This window comes from Marmota marmota, unplaced genomic scaffold (assembly GCF_001458135.2).
Source record: "Marmota marmota marmota unplaced genomic scaffold, marMar, whole genome shotgun sequence".
Lineage (NCBI taxonomy): Eukaryota > Metazoa > Chordata > Mammalia > Rodentia > Sciuridae > Marmota > Marmota marmota.
In genome coordinates, this window is record NW_025999900.1 from 63629557 (window position 1) to 63649805 (window position 20249).

Consider the following 20249-nt stretch of genomic DNA (forward strand, 5'->3'; position numbering starts at 1 on the left):
TTAAAATTTAGAAATCTGAGAAGCTGCCAGGCTCAGTGGTGCGTGCCTGAAATCCCAGCGACAGGGAAGGCTGAGGCAGGAGGATCGTAAGGTTCAAGGCCTGCCTGGGCAACTTAGCAAGACGTATCTGGAAATAAAAAATAAAAAGGCTGAGGATGTTGCTCAGTGGTAGGACACCCTGGGTTCAATTCCCAGTACCAAAAAAAAAAAAAAAAAGAAAGAAATCTGAGGACTCTCCATGTGGAAGGCCTTGGGGACCAGCTGTGCAGAGCTGTGTACATCAGTGCTCCCTGCTTATCCTCCGCCTCAGCCCGTGGTACCCTGCTGTCTCTTCATGTGTGTGTTCCCCCACGTTCCACTGAGGAGTAAAAGTGTGGTATGGTGGTGGGTGATGCTGATTTTGAAGTCTGAAGACTGCTGACCCGGTTCAGCTGTCAAGGCCCAGTGTCCAGTGGGACTTCTCTGTGCTGAGTGTGCAGAGCCAGATAGATCCCAGGTTCCCTGGTGCCTCGACCCCCATCAGGGCTGTTTGTGCTTGTCCACAGGCAGACCATGACCCACCCAAGGTGACTGTGCAGACAGCAGCATCGGCCAAGCTGTAGCACGGCAGCCTTGGGAGCAGGCCCTTGCAGAGCGGGGACCCCATGGGAGCAGAGTTACCCTGGCCTCCAGGGGCCACAGAGAGCTTCCTACCACAGAGATGCACCTTGTGGGCCCCAGCTCTGGCACCCCTCCCTCAGGAAACACTCCCGAGCACCCCAGCAAGTGTTGGGAGCCAGAACTCTCGCGAGCACATGGCAGCACACAGAGTACTGTGATGATTCTCACAAGAGTCCCGAAGGGAGCAAGCTTGGGGAGGAGCACCCTTCCCTCCCAGGCTTTGTAGCTGCACCTCTGAAGTAAACTGACATTGACAGACCAGCAGAAGAACATGGCCTAAAGATCCCTGTCATGCACAGGGACATGTGAAGGAGGAGTGAACACCAGATCCCAGCAGAGCCAAAGAGGTGGTGTGTCCTCTTCATAGGGAGGGGAGAGAGCACACATAGGCAACTTGGGGAGAGTGGAAGATTCTAGAAAGAAGCCTGGGCCTGCAGATGAACAGGTAGCAGCCTGCCTGGGCCAGGTCTGAGATTCCAGGGCCATCCTCCTGAAGGCAGCCAGGGGCTTGTCGTGGCAGTGGATTGTACCTGGGAAAGGCCGTGTGCAGCTGTTGTTCCCACAGACGCAGCCATCTGCTCCCCAGTGTGGCCTCATGGCGGTCGGCAGTGCCTGACTTCTTCACAAATACTGCCCACAGTGCATTTCTGTTTCTAGGCAAAGAGGGAGAGAGGAGCTGGACCAGAAACAGCCAGTGAGTGAGGGGCCCAGGCCTGGCTCACGCCTCCCGCTCCAGATGCCACGCTCCCTGCTCTACACAGGAGCCAGCGCTGGCCTCTGCCCTGGGGAGAGGGGGATGCACTCACAGAGGAGAGGAGGGCCTGGGGGAGGACCAAGCAGCATGGCAGGAAGAGTAGAGCATGCAGGAGCTGGTGGCCAGGAGACACTCCCGGGAGAGTGGACTCCCAGGCGAACTTCAAAGGATAGGGAACATGTTTTTAAAAAGGGAACCGAGCAGGTGTCTGGTCAGCCAGGGCTGCTCTAGGTGCTGGGCTCTAGGTGATGAGCCAAGTGGATAGTCTCGTCCTCAAAGTTGCTGGGGTGGGCGCCCATTAAGGAAGATAAGAGCTCAAGCAGAGCCAGTGGTACAGGAAGACTGGCCTGCCCCTTGACTGTCCCTCAGTGAGGACACAGGCAGCCTGGGCAGGAGTGGGGGCAGGCAGCAAGTGGCCTGAGATGAGAACAACCTGATGGTCTCAAGGGTCACAAGAGGAATAGGAAGCTGGTGCCATGGGTCAAGGGGAGAGTGGGAAGAGAAGGGCAGAGAGTCGGCAGCCTGATGGCGCAGCCGCAGTGCGAGGCCTTGGATCAAGTCACGTGGGGAAGACATGGGAGGGTCTTGGCACAGGGAAAGACTCCAGGAGCAGCCCGAGGACCATCTCTCTGACCATTGTGTGAATGACGGTCACAGTGTGACAAGAACAGAGGCAGGAAGCCCTCCTGGGAGGCTGCCCAGCCATCCAGAAAGAGGTGATGGTGGCGAGGGGGAGAGAGGGAGCCAGATACAGGACTTGGGGGGTGCCTGCAGGACTTCCCAATGGAGCCCATATGGGTGAGAGGAGAGCCTACGTCTAACATAGGTGGAGACGGGAAGCCGGATGTGGACTTGGGAGGGATGGCTGCAGGACTTCCTGATGGATCTGAAGTGGGCGAGGGAAACCCCAAGTCTGGGGGGGGCTCCTTTACCACAATGAGGAGCTCGACTCGGCCGTTGGAGAGTCAGCCAGCCGGAGCAGGGGCGTGGAGCGCTCTAAGAACAGACCCCAGTGCACGCCAGTTGGACAAGGCTGACCTAAGCAGGAACCTGCTGATAGCAGGGTATGACCGCAGGAGACACAGCAAAAGTGACCGTTGCCCGTGGGAGCGACAGGAGGTCCCACCCACCCGGCCCCTATTGTCTATCATGCTTTGGGTTTTCCCAAGGTACGCATCACCTTCGGTCACGTCACTCACTCACTGAGGAAGGACTTGTGTCCGATTCCACTCGTGTCACAGGGGGGAGGAGTAGCTGCGTGTGCGCCCAGGACGTGGCCCTAGGGAGAAGAGGCAAACGTGTGGATGATCCTTTTCTCCCTCCAGTGGCTGGAAGAGGGGATGAATGGTCCAGACGCAGGATGCAGGCACAGTCACCCAAAGCCTCTCTTAATGTCTCACATTCACCAAAACAAGGCTCAGGCACGCAGTCTCCGTGGTGATGCATGCAGATCTAATCCACTGTGTTCGGTGCTGTCTGTAGCCGTTCTCTAAATTCAGTCAGGAAACTGACCTTTTTGGCTTCTGAGTCAAAACCATATAGTGATACTGAGACTTCTTTTGCCTTTTATGCTCTTACCCCGTAAACACCCAGTGGAACTTTCCCGATACAATGACGCGTTTTGATGTTGTCAGCTAGCAAAATGTACACTGATATGTTCTCATTTTACTCTCAAACGTGGTTGTATTCGCCAATCTCATGACTGTAACAAATATTTGATGCGATCAACTCATAAAGAGAAAATGGTTGTTTAGCTCACAGTTGTGAAGGTTCCCATCCCAGGTGGGCAGCCCCTTTACTCTGGGCCCTGGCAAGGGCAGCGCATCATGGTGGCAGTATGGGTGGAGCAAACCACCATGAGCCAGGCAGCAGAAAAAGACTGAGAGGAAGAGACCCTGGTCCCAGCGTATCTTTCAAGGGCACACCCCCAGTGACCCTAGGCCCACCTCTTAGGTCCCACCACCTGGGGACCTTTGAGGGACAATGGTTAATGCAGGTGGCATTAACATATATAAAGAGATGCTATCTGGTGGCCTCAGGAATGCCAGTAAAGTGTCCCTGTCCCCAAAACTAAAAAGGCCTGGGGTATAGCTCAGTGGTAAAGCACCTTTGGATTCAATCCCCAGTACCTTCCCCCGCAAAATAACCCAAATCCTATCTTTTTTTAAAAAGAGTTAACAGATAGCACAACTGTGGGCTGTGCAGGGGTGGGGCCTGGTCCAAGTCATCAGAAACATTCTCAGGAATGTAAGTGACCTCTGTATTAGATTTGTTAAGAAATTATTGATTCCCTTTGGTGTGATAAGGATATTGTATTCGCCAACCTCACATGACTAAAAATAAAAAAATATTTTTCAGTGCTGGGGATAGAGCCCAGGGCCTTGTGCATGGTAGGCAGGTACTCTCCCACTGAGGCACACCCCTAGCCAGAACCTTGTTATTTTAAACAACATTGTCAAGAACCCAGGACTGAACCATCATATCTGCAGCTTACTTTCAGATAATCTAGGGGGCAAAAAAAAAAAAAAAAAAGAAATATCTAAGTCACATATGGCAAAATGTTGGGACAAGAGTGTACATTTCTGTACGTTTGAAATTCTTCAACTAGAAAGCTGAAGGGAAAACTGCTTCAAAATAATTTTTTGAAAAGTGGGAGTTGGTTTTCTGCTTTGCCTAGTGGAGTGAGAAAGCCCCTGTGCAGGAGGATGTGTGGCCAAGCGTGTCTGCGTGTCAGCCTCTCAGCGGCTGACGCTGGGCAGGTGCCCTCCCAGCCTATCTCCACCATCTGAAACAATCCCCGCGGGCTGCTTGTCAGCTGGGCACTGCTGGGACTCCAGGTGTCTGTCTCTCAATGGCTGCATTGGGACATCCTGGCATGGAGCAGGTTTCCTCCTTCCCCTGGAGTAGGTGTGGGAAAGAACATTGCCACCAATGGTGACCTGGGAGGCGGCACTCACCCACCCCCAGCCTTGTGCCTTTGCTGACACCTCCCTTTTCCTTGAAGGGTCACTCCCTCCTTGAAAAGTCTGTGTCCTCCTGGCAGCCTCCCTGGAGCCCCTGGTGGAATGAATGGGCCTTTCTTGCCCTGGTGGTTCGCCTTGCGAGCACCTCAGAGGACTCCTAGCAGAGTGACTCTGAATGTGCACTCACGACAGACCACATCTTGTATTCAACAGATAGTTGGGTTTCTTTTAAGCCCTGAGCCTGGGAATGCATTCGGTATACATTCGATGCTCAGTAAGTGCGTGTTTGCTTGGTTTGTTTTTCAATGAATGTAGAAACAGACCAAGAGAAAGCAGAGGTGACCGGAGCCCAAGTGAGTCATGGTCCCCTGTCCCACTCCAGAAATCCTTGATTGCCAACAAATAACACTCAGCAGAGTTCAGCAAGTGTACAAGCCAGTGTTATTCAGATTTTTACTGAGCCATCCTGGGGTCCCAGTAACTGCAGCCGCAGTGATAAACAGAACTTCACAAAGCAAACAGAAGTCAGCCTGCCTCGCTCTCCTGCTGAGTCCGAGGGGGAGGGATAAACAGGACGTGCATGTTGGGCAGAGTGAAGGGGAGGGGCCAGCAGGGAGCATCGGCCTGCTTTTCCTGGGGTCCAGGAGTTGCTCTCCCTGGAGGTGACAGGTGAGGAGAGCTGCAGGAGGGTACAGGTGCAAGGGTGTGGAGACTGCCCACAGCGAGGCCTGGGGGTGGTCCACTGTCCCTCCTTTGGATCTTGGCAATACTCCTAGTGGTCCTGGGACGCTCCCCAAAGACGGGCCCCCAGAGGGAGAGTGCTTCTCCGGGCCCAGGAGGGACCTGCCACCTTGTTTTTCTCCTGAGGGGCTAAAAGAATCTGAGGTAGCCATGGCTGCATGGCGCTCACAGGGCGGCTCCAGGCGAACTCCACGGAGGGCTCACCGCGTGCAGCTTTGGCGTTTCGTTTTCCTTATTCAACATGGTGTCAGCCGGGCACCAATCATGTCAGGTCCACTGCTCTCCCACTTATTTCCTCAGTCTTATTGGATCTCCAGCAGATTCAGGAGCTAGTCCAGAGGCTCAGCACCTTCCTCCTGCAGAGCCTCACCTTCCTCCCCCGAGGGCACAGCCAGCCTCACTTCCCGGTCTCTGCGCGATGGCCTCTGTGGGCTATGCCAGGCCTCCCTGTGCCCCACCAGCCGAGCAGACTCCCTCCAGTGCTGTCTCTCTGCTGCTGTCCTTGGGAAAGACAGTGGTCAGAAAAGGAGCATTCTGGAGAGGAGCCAAGCTGGCACTGTGTCACAAGGGACCAGGGAAGAGTTGGAGAAAGGGCAAGTCCAAGACAGTGGAGGAGTGTGACTTCAGACAAGTCCCCTAGTGTGAAGTGGGCTAAGTGGAGCAGGGACCTCGAGGTGGCTGTCTTGAGCTCTCACGAAATCACACAGGCTGTCCCAGGAGAGGGCTACCAAACTATCACAAGAGGTGCTTTGGAGAGGGAGGCTGGCATTTGCAAAGAAGAGGCTCCTGCCTCCTGATCCAGGTCCTTGTCCTGGCTCGACTGCAGCCAGCTGCCAGGCCCGCCTTGCTCCAGCCCAGAGGCTCCCTCCCTCCTCTCTCCTGAGAAGGCAGTGAACAAATCCGGACTCCACAGGGGGCCCACAGCCTGCTCAGGTGCACTTGTCTCCAGGGCCCCCATTCACCACTTCTGAGTTCCTCCACCACCTACTAGGCCCTGGCCTGTCAAGTCAGGCAGCAGCCCACTTGGGCTCTGGTGGCTCCGATGGCTCAGATGCAGCCAGGAGCTTATGGTCTCTGGAGGCAGATGGGCTCTAAAGAGGTTTCCTGAAATCTTGAAACTGGTGAGAAGCGCACGGGACCTCGGAGCAGGCCAGGGGCAGAGAACTCCTGAGCACACGGACTGCTCCGAGCACTGCCTTGTGTGTAAATCACTGATGTTGCGTTAGCCCTAAAGATGGGCACTCCTCCCCCAGGCCCAGCACGCTCCCTCCTCTAGCACTCGGTTCCCATTCTAAAAGAGGTAGCATATCTGCAGCTCTGGGGTTTGGAGCTACCCATAGCGAGGCTGGAGGAAGTGTCTGGGCAGAAGGAACAGCATGATCTGGGGCAGAGAGGCCATGAGGGACCGTGTCTGTTAAGGCCCTGCGTATCTCCACAAGACTAGGCTCTGCAGGGGAAGGTGGGGAGCCCGAGGGCTGCAGGAGCAGGGAGCTGACCACACTCCCCGTGCTGAGCTCCACCTGCAAGCCTTTGAGTCCTCCACACACCTCCCAGGAAGATGAGGAAAGAGGAAGGAGAGATTGGGTAGCTAAGGTGAGATGCAGACAGGGAGACAGCAGAGGCGTTGAGCAGCTTGTATGAGTCAAAGCCTGGGAGGGGCAGAGCTCCCAGTGAGGGCAGAGATACATCTGGTGTGCCTTTGATGAACACCTCTGGTGACACTGCAAAAGGGGGTCAGGAGACTTGGAATTGGAGGCAGGAGGGTCAGCAGGAACCCATCATGACATCCAATGAGAGACAGCCAGGACTGAGGCAGTGACCACAGACGGGCAGAGAGGAGAGAGCTTAAGAAGTCCTTTGGGGCTGGGCACAGCTCCATGGTGGAGTATTTGCCTAGGGTATAGATGGCCCAGGTTGCATCCTCAGCACTGTAGGAAAGAAAGAGTCCAGTGGGTGGCCTGTTTGTCACAGAGGGCGAGGCACAGGACAGTGATTGAGTGACTTTCAGGTTTCAGATGGGACCTTGGGACAGGGGTTGGGGGTCCATTTTCTGAACCAGGGAATGGTGGGAAGAATGCTTCCTGCTTGCATAAGTTGGGTTTGGAGTTCTCCGAGGCAGGTCTAGAAGCTGGAGATGTGGTTCCTAGTTTAGAAAGAGGGCTGGGATCAGATGGGTCAGCGGAGGGACGCCAACACACTGGCGATCAGGTAAACTCTTCTGGGGGTGAAAGAGCGCGGTCTGAAGGCGAGGTTCTCGTCCCGGACTGCTTGCTGCGGAATCAGCCAGAGTGTGTGTTAACAGGGAGACCCGGGCCCTGGCGTTAGGCTCTGCTGCAGTGGAGTGAGAGCGCCCCAGGAGCGACTCTCTGAGCCTTGCAGCACGCGGTTCTGAGAACAATGGGAAGAGGAAGGAGCTAAGCAGGGCGCATGTGGGAAAGCCGAGCCTTGAGAGTGACTCTGGAGCAGCCCCTTGGAGCGGGCTGCTGTGGCTGGTGCCAGCGTGTGCACAGCCACGTTCTCGAACCACTCCGCAGGACTTAGTCTAGCGAGGCCTTTCCTGGGCCCAGCTTCAGGACCCTCGATGTTGAAGTGAGTGGGGAGAAGGCTCTGAGCAGGCTGGGAGGACTCTGAGGTCAATGGAGGTGCCAGGGAGTGGACGACTGAGTTGGTCAGGAGAGGTTTTCCAAAATGAGGATTAGGTGTCACCAGTGGTGATCGATTCCAGAGCAGGGTCGGGGCAACCTTTGGAGCTGTTTCAGTGTGACCTCAGGACAGAAGCCAGGTCCAGTGGGGGCTTGGGAGTGAAGGAGGATGTAGAGCAGGAGCTTGGGGCAAAGCAGAGGGGCCGAGGAGCTGCTGGGAGCTCGGTGGGCACCAGCTCATGTCAGCTCGCAGGGCTTGGCAGGTGCACCCCCGAGGACTGGCTGGGACTGTCTGTCTTTGGCGCTGAATGCCCCTCCTCCAGAATGCCCCTCGGTCATGGGCAGATGCTAGTGCTGGTGGGGAGACAAGTTGAGTCCCCAGCACAGGGGGTGAGCTGTATGAAGGAGCAGCCAAGTCAGGGCATCGGCTGACAGGACCATTGTGCTCTTCTGGGGGAACCAGTAAGAGACCCAAGCACCTAAGAGTGTGGCCCTAAGAGAACCCTCCCGGGGAGCAGAGAAGGGCAGCCTGCACTCCCCGAGGCCTCAGAGAGAGGTTACACTGTGGTCAGCCTCCCCACAGCTCTCTGTCCCTGGGCTTGGCCTGGCCCAGCTGAGAGGTACCTGGAGCCGCAGCCCCAGCAGCCCTGCTTTGCACAGTGGGCCTCCATCGGTGTTGTGGTTCTGACTTCCGTCCCAGTTGGTGGTGACACCAAGTGCTGATGGTATCTGTGACACCTGCTGGTAGCTGGCAGCTGCTCACTGTGAGAATGGACTGTGGGGCGTTGCAAGAGGGACGTCCCCTGGGCACATGAGCGCAGATGCGCTGCTTTTTCCCCTCCTGGAGTCCCTTGTCCAACAGCTACTCGTGCCTGCACCCCGTAAAGACTGAGTTTACCAAGGGAATGTGGCAGAGCCTCCGCCTTCGAAGAGCTCTCAGTCCAGTGGGACAGACACCAAGAAGCAGGACAAACTGAGAAGTGTGTGGCCCGGGCAAAAGCCAGCTCTCTCCAGTGGGCAAGTCCCGTGGCCTCTCAGGCTCAGCCCCGGCCTCGTGTTTTCCAGCAGGTCTCTCCACTCTGGATTGTCTGTTGCCCTTGCTCTTGTAGCAGGTGCTCTGAAGAGGTTCACAGAGCAGAGGGCCCCAGGTCAGCTGTGCTCGGATAGAGCGGGCTCAGATGGAGTGCCCAGGCGAGCCTCGAGGACTTCAGAAACCTTGTTCCTGGCCACCAGAGTGGTAGGGCCAGCGTCCCATAGGTGGCAGGGTGTGGAACCTGCACTTTTCTAGGCTCTGAGAGCAAGAGACAGGCCGACTGCAGGTGGCTCTCACCCGGGTGTGTGCCGTGAGCTTTCTATCCGTTAGTCTTACCTCCAACTGCTTCAGTGATTTCTTATGTTGAGATAGGAAATCTCCTGAGGACCTTGCTGACCTTGGAGGTTCCCAGACAAGTAAGCACGCCCTGAGCTCTGCTAAGGAGCCCACACGGGGCCAGAGGGGAGCAGGCTTGGTCTCTGTCCTAAGTTGATCCACAGTTAGGCTCAGAGTTGTGTGCAGAACACACAGGATGTGTCACCTTTGTTCCTTGTAAGTGGAATATTTCAACTTATTCCAAAGCGTTCTGTGGCCTAAAAAAGAAAGTCACCCAACTTAGGACAGAGACCAAGCCTGCTCCCCTCTGGCCCAGTGTGGGCTCCTTAGCAGAGCTCAGGGCGTGCTTACTTGTCTGGGAACCTCCAAGGTCAGCAAGGTCCTCAGTATGAGGAAACCAGGCCCACAGTCACACAGCATTTCTCCTCCGAGTGGACAGAGTGCAGCTGACTGCTGGATCTATCTCCTGCTGCTGCAGGGAAGCGGCAGGCCCACAGACACCTGTGCCAAAGCCCATTGTGGGGAGGGAGTCAGGCTGCTGTTCTAGAGTCTTCTCCTAAGAGGAGAATCAGTTAGGCCGGCCACTCTGAGCAGCCCATGAGCTCCTGAGGGAGTCCATCCACCTTCCGCCTCACTGACAACACCCTGGAGAGGTGCTGGAGAGGTCCCAGCACCTGACCACTTGTTTGCTTACGTAGGAGCGTCCTGTGGGAGATCTAGGCCTGGGAGCAGCAGCCTTGCTCTCCTTTGCAGAGCCGAGGAAGGCGGGCACCGTGGCCAGGTCCACAAAGTCCTAGGGACATGGTCCCATTGGGAAGGACAAGGAAGTAGCCTTTTATTTAGTAAAGAGAACTTTGTACATATGTGCTTTCAAAAAGCAGCTCACTCTTTTCGCATGTACCATGATGCTGCAGAACACGTGCACTGCAGTTTGGGTTTCACCAGGGGAGGTACTTGGAGCCACAGAGCCCAGGCAGCCACGGGCTGGATAGCCACCACGAGTCGCCAAACCAAAACAAAAACTGGAGGGGTAATAAGCCCAAGCTAGCAAGACAGACGTGAGTGGAATAAATGTGCCTTCCCTTGTGTTCAGATCTGTTAGTGGCCATGAAATAAGCAGAAACATTCAACACTCATCAGATGGGGGCACCCAGGGGTTTTGGTTAACCACAAGTTTAATTTGAACCTAAAGCGTTAAAAACAACAGGAAAAAAAAAGGAACCTGTGGCTATAATTGCAATAACTATAACAGTCACTGCTATTTGAGCACCTATTAGGTGGCAGCCCAGTACAACACTCCATTTCCATCGTCTGTGCTCCTAACACCCTGAAAGGTATGGGGGGACCCCAGGTACGCTCCGCCCCCACGGGGGCCTGCGGCTCTGCGTGCCACGTGGTACCCTGTCCAGGCTGCCTGTCTCCTCCACCTAGAGTCCCACATCTGCTTCCTGGATTGTCTCCCTCGTGAAGCCCACACAGCGCTTTCTGCAGGAAGGTGCCCTGGCTCCCTGCCCTGCCGGCTGGGAGCTCCCGGGGGCAGGGCTGGCCTTCCCCCCTCATTCTTCACTCACCAGCCTCTGCTTGTCAGACCAAGGCCCAAATGCCACACCAGCTTTAGGACCCAGACCCTAGAGGAGAACATGCCACGTGAGGCACTTGACAGAGAAGAGTCACAGGGATGGCAAAGGGACCGGCAGCATCGTGGGGATGGTCACAGAGGAGCCAAGGCATTCCTTTAGTTGTGCAGCAGAACACCCTCTGCAACTCTGCAGAGCAGGGAGCAGAGTGTCACCCAGGCCAGGAAGATGCTCTGAACCAAGGCCATGTGACACAGGGGCTGCTGGGGAAAGCAGTCTGTCCCCGTTGCTCACAGGCTTGGTGTCACCGGTCATCAACAGGCTTAGATCATCTAGGGTCCTTCTCAGCACTGAGTCTCCAGTGAGCATTTATCAAGCACTGGCTATGCACAACAGAGAATGAGGCAGATGTGCGCCTGGCCTCACGGGGCCTGCACCGTCACAGTGCGTGAAGGAAGCAGTGCCAAGGCTATGCAGATAGTTGGCGTGTAGAGGATTTTCTGGGAGAGCCTGGTGGAGGGTGGAGGGAGCAGGAATGGGCAGCAGAGCGTCAAGCGGGGATCCGGGGTGAGGTCTGTGAAGGAAGAGGGCAGGAGGGAGAGCAGAGCCCTCTCGGACCACAGCACAGCCCTGAGAAAATCCAGGCTCATGGGCCGTCCCCACACCCTGTTGGGCAAGCATGTGCCAACATGGTCCCCCTGCCATGTTGGTCAGTAGCTGGAGGGGCCTGGGGAACACACGGCCTTGATGTATACACCAGGGACCATAGGTCGGCTCTGCTCCCATGACAGGTTCTCCTAAAGGAGGTCAAAGCCACTTCCACGGCAGCACACAGGGACCCTCAGAGGCATCGCCCTATCACACGGTTCCCCCGCCCCCAGTCATCACCGGGCTTTGGTTCACATCAGAAGCAGTGCAGCTGGGATCCAGCTCAGATCATCATGACGATGCAGGCATGTTTTATTGGCTGATACTTTGCTGCGTCTATGGGTGGCTCCAGTCCCTGAGAAGTATCTGGAAAATATCCCCTCTTCCCCCAATCCCCGTGAGCACCAGGGTGTATCAATGGCAGTAAGTGACAGAGCTGATCCCATAACTCGGCTCACAGGTGGTTTGTGTTGAGAGACTCATCCAGGTCTGAGTGACAGCGTGCATGATGGTTTGCTCTGATTTCTACTAGACCTCATGCCCAGAGACTTAACTACCAGGTGGCAGCTCCTCCTAACCCAGCTCTCTCAGAGGGTACAGTGTTCCAAGCTCGAGGCACAGAAACGTAGGTGCTGTCCCTTTAGTGTTGGCGGGATGAAGGATGAGTCATGGAAAAGGATGTGGCTCACCACAGACCAAAACCCCGGCTGCTCTGTCCCAGCATAGCTGCCAGCCACACCAAGCCCCAGCACAGGCCTGCCCAGGGGATGGACAGCCGCCCCAGACCACAGTGAGGAGCCAGCAGGGTGGAGCCCATCAAGCGCACACAGAGTTCAGTTGGATGCCCAGAGGTGGTGTTAAGATCATAAAAATCCATACTCCCCATCATCCTCAATCTGAGCAACGAGCACGTCCCAGGAAGCCCAGTCCTCTGGGACACTTAGGATCCGACCCAACAGGTTCCAAGTCGCTGAAGACCAATCTGTTTTTTAAAACTTTACTTTTGTTACCCAGTAGCTACAGGGTTAGGGGGAGAGATCTTTCCCAAATGTTTTTGTTCCCCTCCTTCTTAAATATGATTATGAAGGGGACGGGATGTGGCTTATTTCTTGACCACTGTCTCTCCGCCATTATCATTGTCCTGCTTTCCTCCTGTTACTGCTCCCGAGTCCTTGGGCTCCAGGTTTCCTTACAGGCCTCGTTGTCTTTATGCGGCATTTCTGATAATTGCCACTTCCTGCTGTCCTCAGCCTACCTTTCACACATCTTGAATTTGGGGATCCTGCTGTGCGCGAGGCTGGAACTGCATTCAAGATCTTGGGCTGTTGGTAGTGAGGAGCCGGGGGCTCTGAAGGGAAGAGCATTTTTGTGTCCCAATTTTAGTGTTAGCATGTACCCTGCAGGGGCTGCTTCTGCTTCTTCCCTGGATTTACAGATCACTCTGGACTGAAGAGGTGGCCTTGTAGGTAATGCCTTCAGCAAAGGGAAGTGCAGCCACCGGCCTGTTTTGATTTATCACCCACTCTTTAGATTACCCAACCCCTTCATTGTCTTCGTGGTGTCTCTAATGCTATCCCATCACATTGGATGTTGCAAAGAATTCTCCGTGTTCTGTGCTCTAGGGTCAGACAGAACTGGTTGGGAATCCCAAATTCATCACTGAACACCTGTGTGGACTTGTATACATCTCCCTCAGCCTCTGGGCCACTCTTTTCTTTGAAAAACAGGGGTAATAGGTAGCTACTGTTGAAGTTGTCAAGTGTAGGTGCTTCAGTGCGTTGCCTTGTTTCGTGCAGTACCTAGAATACTGTAGGTGGCTGGCAAGTTGTAATAGTAATTCCTCTCAAGAGGTTCCAGTGCCTTTTCCCTGAAAGCAAAGCTGGGCATCTTTTCCACCTATTCGTAGTTTGGGCTCAGAACCTGCTGTTCACTCCGCGTGGCCTTTTAAGAATGGGACTTATCACCTCCAGGGCAGCCCTTCCACACACAGCTACAAGTTTGGCAGTTAGAAGGCCTATGGCAAGTAGCCTCAGTTCCAGAAAAAGGCAGAGCCAGCGCCCATCCACTAGAGTTGAGGCTGACGCGTCGGGTCTTTCTTGTTCTGCAGTGAACAGAGCATCTGCCAAGCCCGGGCCTCCGTGATGGTCTACGACGACACCAGTAAGAAGTGGGTGCCCATCAAGCCTGGCCAGCAGGGATTCAGCCGCATCAACATCTACCACAACACTGCCAGCAACAGCTTTAGGGTCGTCGGAGTCAAGCTACAGGACCAGCAGGTGAGTGGCCCCAGCCTGAGCGCCAACTCCTCGCCCCCGGGGAAGAGACCAGAAAGCAAAAGGTCAATATTTGGAACCAGAGGCTCTGGGTTCACATTCTGCCTCTGCAGCCTTGCACTCCAGCCAATGAGGCCTTAGGCAGACTCCCCTGACTTTCATGAGCAGATAGTGATTTCACCCTGCCTTCTTCACCGTGTCATTGTGTGATTAGAATAGAATAGTAGATGTGAAAAAGCTTTGAAAAATACAGAGCACGGTTACCCTGCGCTTCATAAACATATGGAAGGCAGCTGTTCCGATTGTTGGTTTAGCAGTCTTACACCTTACTTTGGAAAGAGTATTGAGATGCGTGGAGAATGGGACTATTTCTCCCTGATGGTATATCATGGGCCAATCAGATGAGTCTTTTGTGAGTGCGCCTGGTAAATACTGTGTGAATGCAAGGTGATTCCCGTGTCCCACGCCCTGTGTGACACGATGCAGACTGAAGTCGAGACCTGCAGATGTGGGCTGTTGGCTTACCCACGCGACTTGACGTGTGCCCTGCCCTCTCTCCTGTCTCCTCGGAGGCCGACTGCGCGTCCCCAGCTGTAAGTTGGGAGCTCACAGATGCGGGCTTTCAGCAGCCATGAGAAACTCCGCTAAAGCAGGGACTCGGGCAGCCTCTGCAGGGCAAGCTCTGGCCAGTGGAGCAAAGGGCTGCCAACTGTGGCCCAAAGAAGCACAGCGTTAGCAGTTAGGAAAGAGAACAGGAACTTTTGGGGTTCTGCTTTTAGTGTGCTGCCTGTTGAATGGGTCTCCATGACAAAACAGCCCTGTTGGGTTTCTGTGGCTACAAGGGGCATCCCCACCTCGAGGCCCGACATGAGGTGGTCCGGGCAGCCCTCTCCTTTGTTGTGAACCTTTATGGCATGAAGGTATTCCCAGAAACACTCTAGAAGCTGCTTCCCTGTTCTTCCTACTCACTGGTTCTGGATCTGCCTTATAAAGACACTGTGTCACAGGTTACAGGGTATATAGCACTCTTGGCCCCAATTATGGTGACAACCATAACATGGCACAGATTTCCACGTCACCCCATGGGAGCTGGACAATGAGGTAGAATCACCTGGCTGAGAGGCCCATTATGTAAGGAGGTAATGGAGGCTGAGAGGCCCACTGACGTAAGGTCCATTACCCGGTACAGCTCTAGGGTCTGCTCCAGACACGGTGGCTTCTACTGTGACAAGTCTTGATGCCCTCATGCCTCTGGGTTGCTCCCAAGGCCCGCTGTGAAGACAGCATGGTGTGCTGGGAAGGGCCCAGCCTGGAGAGCTGGGTTCCCTGAATCCCAGATGCACTTGTCCGGGGGTCCTCCGCACCTCTCTGCCTCCTCACAGGAGAGTGGACGCCTAGGGGACCGTTAGTTAGCACTGAGTGGGGCCACAAACATGTCCTGAGTTCTCGGGCTGAGTCCTAGGGCAGTGTGAAGGAAGTTAGAGTGGCCTGGTTGAGGCGGAGTCCAGAGAAGAGAGGCACAGGCCTTCTACTCAGAGTTGCCCAGACCCCACCCTGAATGTTGGGGCAACTTTAGGCCCCAAGGAAGGGCATCTGCCTGTGACAGGTCTGGAAGCTGGGTGAAGTGTGCAGCAGCGCCTCCACCTGGGGAGGCCTGACGAGGAGGCTGTGCACCTTTCCCACACCTCGAGGGTGCGCGTGGAGGGGAATCTCGCCTTTCATACCTGCCCAGAGCCAGAGCCAGCAGGGACACTCTCACAGACAGGATCTGACTCCGTCAGAGGAAGAGCCTGCTTATGAGCTGCGTGGTTTGTAGATTTGGGTGTCCCCCAGGGGTTCACAGGTTGGAATTTAATTCTCATCCTTAGGAAGGAGATATTAATTAATCCAACAGTGGTGTTTAGAGATGGGGCCTTGGCGAGGTGACTAGGATTGGATAAGGGCAGAGTCCCCATGACTGAATTGAATGGGACAGGAAGGGGCACACTCAAAGGCTCCCTGTCTCTTGCCATGCGATGCCCTACACCATCGTGGGACTTTGCTGGCAAGGAGGCTGTCACCAGCTATGGCCCTGTGAGCCTCCAAGACTATGATATAAATAAACCTTTTTTCTTTATAAAGTTAGACTCCCTCAGGTATTTCACTATAGTAATGAAAAACAGACTAATTCACAAACACACTGTTGGGAGACGTGAAGTATTGTACTGCCAGCCCCTGAGGCCAGCTGCCTTACAGTAAGATTCTGAGAAGAACATTCTATCCATGGATAGAATGCAAGTAAATATATAGGGTCAAGAAGATAGTTCTCCACCAACAGCTTGTTTTGTAAAGAGCTCTTGACTAATTTTACTCAGAGGCTTCAGAAACCTATTAGACAGTATTTAGAGTTGCAGGACTTCCTTGAAAAGACTAGGAGAGGCAGTCCCCCTTACTCCTACACACCCCCAAAATAAAATCCAAGCAAGCACTCTGATTATGGGCTCCTATTCAGGAAGTGCAACATTCTAAAAGAAGCTGATCTTCAACAAGGATCCAGATGAGTCTTTTTTTTTATTTTGCAGGTTGAACCCAGGGCCTTGAGCTCGCTAGGCGAGTGCTCTACCACCGAGCCAAACCCCCAGCCCCATCCAGATAAGTCCTGCCAAGTCTTAGAAAATGAATTTTAAAATAAAGCTGATAGAGGAGAAAAGGTAAAAGAGTAGAAAAATAACCTTTATAAACATTTAACCAAAATAAGCTGGTGTAAAAGTTGATTAACCTAGCATAAAATAGATCCCAAGCCAACAGGAATTACTAAAGAGAAAGACTGACCTTTTTCATCATAAAAGGGTCAATTGAAAGGAGAGTTAGAGCAACCCAAAATTTCTATGCATCTGGTACGATATGTTCGAAATATAGAAAACAAGAATGGGCTGATCTACAGGTTCCGAGAAATAGACCAATTCAGGAACATATGGAAAGAATCTAATCATACCTCCAAGTAGTGAGCTGTACAGTAGTGGGCAGTAGAAATTAGCAAAGGCGTAGAAAACTTGACCTAATTTATATTTGTAGAAACCACAGCCAACAGCTCGACAATATACGGTCTTCTCAAGTGCACACAAAACATTGACCAAAACAGACCTCGTGCTGGCCCCTGACACAATTCTCCAATTAAAAAGGATTAACAGCAAGCTGGCACAGGCTGACCCTGCGGTCCCTGTCACTCGGGGCAAGGCAGGAGCCGCCAGAGCCCAGGAGTAGGAGACTAGCCTGGCAACATGGTGAGACCTCATCACAAAAGGGTGACAAGTCAGTCAGTAAAGATTTACATTTTAGATTTGCATGAATGACAGATTTGCACTAAAGATTTGCATTTTAGAACAAAATGCAGGGAAACTGCATGACGTTGTAGAAGGCAAACTTCTCGAATATGACACCAGAAACATTGACTGTAGAAGAAAAATTGTTGTTGGACTTCATTAAAATTGAGACATTCTCTTCGTTTAAAAAAAACTGTACTAAGAGGTAAACCACAGGTGGGGAGAAGACACTCGCAATGTGTATGTTTAAATGAGACAGAGAGGTCATGTAGAACTCCTGTGAATTAGTGAGAGACAGATATTTCTTTCAAAATTGAGCAAAAAAAAAAAAAAACCAACTGAAGGAGGATTCCTTGAGAGCAGTAGGACAGAAGAAACACGGGTGCGTGTGAAGGTCGCCTCTGGCCGCTCAGCAGGGGCGTCCAGGTGGAAACTCCAGTGAGGGAGCATTGCTCAGCGGTAGAGGGGGCGCCCAGCACGTGCGAGGCCCTGAGTTCCAGCCCAGCAAAGGGACAAAGGGAGGAAACTGTAGTGACAGCACCACACACACCAAGAAGCTAGGACCGAGGAGACAGGCAGTGCCAAGGGCCGAGCACCTGGTCCTGTATTGCTGCTGGGAGGGGAGCAGCTGCTTTGAAAATTATTTGATTGAACCTACTTAAATTAAGTAAATACACACCTGCCATATAACCCCTCCCCCTGGTACAAACGCAAGAGAAATGAGTGCCTGTGTCCACCACAAGACAGGTTGCAAATATTCATAGCAGTCTTCTTCATGACATTAAGAGCTGGAAAGTATCCAAGAGCCCACCTACAGGAAAATGGAGAAGTTATTTGTGGTTCAAAATGGAATGTATGTAGCAATCAAAAAGAATTGAATGCCACAGGAGGCTGAGGCAAGAGGTCGCAAGTTCAAGGTCAGACTCAGAAACTTAGCAAGATCTAGTCTCAAAATAAAATAAAAACTCTGGGGACAAAGCTCAGTGGTTCCATCCCTGTGTTCAGTCCTTGGTACTTAAAAAAAAAAAAAAATCAAATGCTGATATAGGTGATAACATGGATGGACCTCAGACATTGTGTGGAGTGAAAGAAGTCAAAAACAAAAGAATATGCACCATACAAATCCATTTCTATGAAGAACAGGCAAAAGTTACTGAAGGTGACAGAAGTCAGAAATGTGGTTATCTCTGCAGGGCAGTGTCTGGAGAGGGACATTCAATGAAACTTCAATAACCAAACGTGGACCTGCCCCAGTGCAGTGTCCAGCAAGGTCCCACGACATTCCAAGCAGAGCCAGTAGAGCAGTGGAAGCACCAGGCGGGTACTGAGATGGCGGAGCCAGCAATCAGGTCTGTCTGGCCCTTGGACACACAGGACCTCTCCTCCTTACAGACAGTCAAGTGATGTGTGTGTGTCACCGACATGTGTATCCAAAACACACTGCATTGGACTATCCTTCTTTAGAGGCGTTTAGAAATGTATTTTCAAAAAGTCAAAATAAGTTTTAAAATGGCCATTCCCTTCTAGCGGTTCTGCTCCTAGGGATGTCCCCTAACCCTAACTGTAGAAATGCATGTTCTCGAGGGTACCCAGGGAGTGTTGTTTATGAGAGCACTTCATTGATACATGAGGAGACTGACACACCATGTCCAGAGTTACTGAATTGAAAAGCAGTAAAACCAGGATCTTAACCCAAACCCTTTGAAAACCCTTTGCTTTTCTCGTCCCCAGTACATTAACTGTCTCCAAAGTACTTGAGGATTTGGGATGTGGGTAGATGGCAGCTGGAAGCACTGGTAGGGAGCCTATAGTCTCCATGTATAGATCCAACGACAATGGCTGGTCCAAGAGCTTGGAGTCAGAGGCCAGCATGTGTCACCCAGGACCCTGAGAACTACAGAGCAGGGATGTGTCCCCGAGGAAGGCACCATGGCCCCTCCCAATCTAGTCCCCTGAACGTCCTGCAGCCAGATCCAGCCTGCAAGTCTCCTGAGGTCAGGGTAAGACCAGAGGGGATTCTTGGAAGAAGTGTCAATCCATCCTACTGGTGCTGGAGGCCGCTCCCTGTCCCAGGCTGCAGGCCCACCTTCCAGTCCAGTCCTCCCGATCGCTTACCTACAACCAGGCACAGTCACTCATTCTGCCCGGCCTCAACCTCCCAGGTACAAAAAGAGAGGATTGAATTCATAATCCTAGTGAACTCCTTTCAGTGATTTCTCTGTATTCTGGGGGGGGCACCAACCTCCTCCTGGGTCTCCCCACTAAGAAGGTAGCCAGCCAGAGAAGTCACACCCTAGGAGGCTAAGCCTCACTTCCCACAGCCTCCCCTCCACTAGCTGGAGGCAGCCGTCACAATGCCTGGGAGACTCTTCTTTAGACTTCCTTTGTTATCACTCAACGTTCTTCTATACTGTAGTTTCTAGAACTTCTCCCACAGTTTCCTGTGGCCAGCTCCCTTTGCTAATGTCCACTGAAGAGATATAAAAACAGAAAGCTGAGCATGGAGTTCAACCCAGACTCAGGGAGCCAGCTGTCCCACCCACACCCTGGCCACTGCTCCGTCAAGGTGTCCCTGACCTTAAGAGCTCTCGCAGATACCTTCACTTTGTAGTTCTTTGATGCATGTACTGCAGGGGGCCTCCTGCTGACCCAGAACTACACTGTCACTCAGTTCCGTCCTGTTGGCTCAGCTGTATAGACACGTGAATCTGTACTCCTGGTGCAAAGAGCACCACTAGAGAGCCAGGCAGGAGCCCGGCACAGACATGGCTGGAAACATCTGTCGTCAGTATGTAACGAGTGTGACAACTGCCTTCCTGGGCTGGCTTAGTGTGTGTGCTCTCCCACCCTCCCACTGCTTGCTCAGGAAGACCAAGCCCACCTCCCACCTGGCCAAGACGGAGGAGCACCCATCCAGACGTTGCCCGCACTGGCCGAGCTCAACGTCTCCCTTCCCAGCAGTGCAGTGGTGGGAGCAATAAGGAGAGCGACATGCCAGGGTCCTCGTGGTGCCCAAGGCTCCTTAGCTATGTCCCTTTGGCCCCTCAGACCTCTTCCTGAGCTCACCGTCCTGCAGGGGCTTGGTGCAGAGAGCAGTTGTCAACCTCAGTCACAGGACCTGGAGCTCAAAGCCTCACCAGATCCGAGAAGCATCTCACACCACTCCTAAAGCAAAACCCTGCTGTCAGGTGCCCGATGGTGGCTGTCCTGACTCATCTAGACTCTGCCTGCATTCTTGATTTATAGGAACCTTGATTATAACAGCCCACTGTGTGCCCTCACCTGTGCAAGACTTCACATATGTAATTGTGTGTGTGCGT

At 53.3% G+C, this 20249-nt stretch overlaps 1 protein-coding gene across 5 annotated transcripts in view; it reads left to right on the forward strand.

Annotated features, from left to right (window-relative positions):
* The window catches only part of Evl (Enah/Vasp-like), a 112516-nt gene that overhangs the window by 51355 nt on the left and 40912 nt on the right, over window positions 1-20249 (forward strand). For all 5 annotated transcript variants that reach the window (XM_048799320.1, XM_048799319.1, XM_048799322.1 and 2 more), the window contains exon 2: window positions 13462-13630. In XM_048799320.1, the coding sequence (XP_048655277.1) occupies window positions 13496-13630 (135 nt within the window). In that variant the 5' untranslated portion in view covers window positions 13462-13495. The remainder of the gene's footprint in view (window positions 1-13461; window positions 13631-20249) is intronic.